General features: G+C 45.5%; 1 protein-coding gene across 1 annotated transcript in view; it reads right to left on the reverse strand.

Moving 5' to 3' along the window:
• Window positions 1-1,053: 1,053 nt before the first annotated feature.
• The window catches only part of MARS2 (methionyl-tRNA synthetase 2, mitochondrial), a gene marked incomplete at its 5' end in the record, with an annotated part of 5,956 nt that continues 3,882 nt past the window's right edge, over window positions 1,054-3,127 (reverse strand). Inside the window, one exon of the mRNA XM_014521749.2 lies at window positions 1,054-2,585. Coding sequence (XP_014377235.1) covers window positions 1,383-2,585 — 1,203 coding nt within the window. The remainder of the gene's footprint in view (window positions 2,586-3,127) is intronic.

Consider the following 3,127-nt stretch of genomic DNA (forward strand, 5'->3'; position numbering starts at 1 on the left):
GCATCCGGCCACTCCAACTGACAGAGAGTAATCAATCTATCTTTTAACATTTCTACCCCGTAATTCCCTTTGAACTTACTAAAGTTCCTTAGCATGCATCCTAATGGGGTTGTGGAGTTTTCTTCTCGAGAGCTACCCGAATTCATTGTGTCAATCAAAATTCAGACCTATTTGCTGAACACCAAAACAAAATCACTCAAAACAAAGTTCCCGAGGCTAATGTTCAGACTTATATACTGAACGTTCCAAAATTCCAAATTCCCCGAGAGACCATTTAACAAAACAAACTACCCAAATGACACAAGGCAAACGAATACTTACTCCGTTAACACCCTGGCGCCGTCTCTTCGGACCCACTTAGCCTGGTTGACTCATTTAAGGGAGAGCCTTTAACTTCCTGGGTGTTTTAACTAACGGTTCCAGTGTCGTGACAGACTCCAAAATCAGTCTGGTGCGCACTTTACGAACACCTTTCCCGTCTTGTTATTTTATCCCAGGGTGGTCCAAGGGCAAGTCCCATCTGGGGTGCCAAATTGTTGCACAAACGGCTAGTTTCGTGCCCCTGGAGGCTTGTTCAAACCACCTCTAGGAGAGAGTCTCACACACAGGCTGGGTCCAATTTCAGATTTATTGTTTGCAAACAAGTTCGACAAGGGAGCTTAATTTACTCAAATCCGTGTCGACCCCAAACAGAGTCTGGGGTTCCTTTTTATAGCTAACATAAACAAAAGATTCTAACGTGTCGCGTAATTATTGGCAGCCCAAGTATTACGTTTTATAACCTATGTCTAGCAGGTACATGTTTTATGATGGTTTACATACATGTCTCATTTACATCTTAAATCTCCTCCCTGGGGCCATCTTTAAGTCCATTTCGGTCATTCTTTGGTCAAGGTCTGAGTTTTTCACATCAGCACCTTTCCCTGTGCCTCTTTTCTTATCTCTCGTAAGGAGTTATTTATTGCATCTGTTCTTGGCTATGTCTGTAGAAGTCTAGTGTTACTCGTAAATCTATCATTGGACTATATGCCTTAGCAGAAGCAATTGTGTAGTAAAGCCAAACAGTTCTCAGCTGTGAAGCCTTTGTGTAGTGAGATGAGACATTTTTATCACACAGCTGCTATACAAACGTTATTGCAAAATCATGACGACTAGATTATAACATATTTTTACCACATAACCTCAGGAAGACACCTGGCCCAACTTATACTTCCAGCTTTCTGTTGCCATCTTCCCACTTCAGCAAGGCCATACTAGTTAATTCTCTAAGGAGGAGACTACATAAAGCCCTGCAACATCCCAACCTCTTGGCACAACCCCTGGAAACATTTTAAAATATTAGTGGAAAAGAAAGCATTTCAAGAAAGCGCTTCCTGAACGTTTTATTCACAGCTGCTATTTTTTGAGGTCTGAGATCTCTTGGTTTCCACCTGACACCTCAGCTTTTCTAACTTCTGAAATAAAACGCCAGTGTCAGGTCCAAGTCCTCTTCCTTCAAAGGGACATGGCTTCCCATGGTAGCGAGGCAGAAAGGTCAGATCTCTAAGAGACCTTTCCTCGGGAGCAATAGCCAGCCTGGACAGTAACTTGTCTGCAGTGGCTGGGATCACTGGCTGCAAGAGAGTTCCATAAACCCGAAGACATTCAAGAGTGACGTGGAGGATAGTGTTGAGCCAGCACTTCTCAGCAGGGTTCTTTTGGCACAGTTTCCAAGGCGTGTGTCTCTGGAAGAAGCCATTGGTTTGCCTCACACATGCAGTGATGGATTCCAAAGCCTTGTATATTTGAATGTTCTCAAAATAGTTTGTCACTTTGAGAGGCAGGAGTGTTACTGATGTCACCAGCTCATAGTCCTCCCTCAAAGCTCTACCCAAGGCTTCTGCCCCAACTTGGTCAGAGCTCCTTGGAAAATATGACTCTGAAAAAGGTGGGTAAATCCCACTGGGGTTTATGCTGGGAGCTGTACAGCGATTCAGAAGCCCCCCAAGGGCATCTGCCAGCTCTGAATTCACAATCTTAATAACCTTTTTGTCATAATAGTCACAGTCTCGCTCAGGGACACCTTGCCTTAGCAGGAAGTACCTAAAACCATCTATTGTATACTGCCTGAAGCAGGCCAGTGGGTCCACCACATTACCTAGGCTTTTGGACATCTTCTGCCCATGGACTGTCCAGTGGGAGTGCACATATATCCGTTCTGGTGGGTCCAGTCCCACTGCCATCAGTAATGCTGGCCAGTAGATGGCATGGAACTTGAGAATGTCCTTGCCCACAACGTGGTGCACAGCAGGCCACCAGGCATTATGTGCGTCAGGATAACCCAATACAGTCAGGTAGTTTACCAAGGCATCTAACCACACATAAATGGTTTGTGTTGAATCATCCGGGACCGGAATACCCCACTGTAATCGACTCCTGTTACGGGAAACAGAGAGGTCTAGCAAGTCATCTTCCAGCCACTGCAGCACACTGTGGTAGAAAGGCTCAGGGGAAATTGCATTCTTGTCACCATGGAGCCATTTCTGCAATGGTTGTCTGAATTCAGATAGCTTGAACATATAATTCTCTTCTTTGGTCCAGTGTACCTAAGAATTCCAGATATAAAAGAATTACAACCAACATCCTCCACTACTGGTCCTACAACTCATGCACACTTTTGTTAAATGTGAAAATACAGTTGTAGGCACTCAAGGCCCTGAGCACCTTGTGCCTTCCTACAGCACAAGAGTATAATTCTCAAAACGTAGGCTTTGAATAGCCAGAAAATGGAGAGGAAAAGGGCCTTTACATTTTTGTTACATGGGACACCCTAGCAACTGTTAAAAAAATAGGAAATTAGGGATGCAATGAAAGACACTTTGGAGGATGATACCGATAGCTGATTTTTAAGGAGGCATATTGGCCAATACCGATCCAATTTCCGATACAGCTGAGTCCAGCTGGTAAGTCTGTTGTGGTGAAAGGGGAAGGAAGGGGGAGGGGCACGGGGAGCAGGTCAACACCCCCTGCGGTGAGGGAGGGAATGGGGATGAGGTAGGCACTGCCCAGCTGGGGTGGGGCAGGTGCAGGACAGAGCCACCGCTCGCTTGGGGGGCGGCTCCCACCGCTGCACACTGCTCATTCAGAA

This window comes from Alligator sinensis, unplaced genomic scaffold, assembly GCF_000455745.1.
Source record: "Alligator sinensis unplaced genomic scaffold, ASM45574v1 scaffold879_1, whole genome shotgun sequence".
Lineage (NCBI taxonomy): Eukaryota > Metazoa > Chordata > Crocodylia > Alligatoridae > Alligator > Alligator sinensis.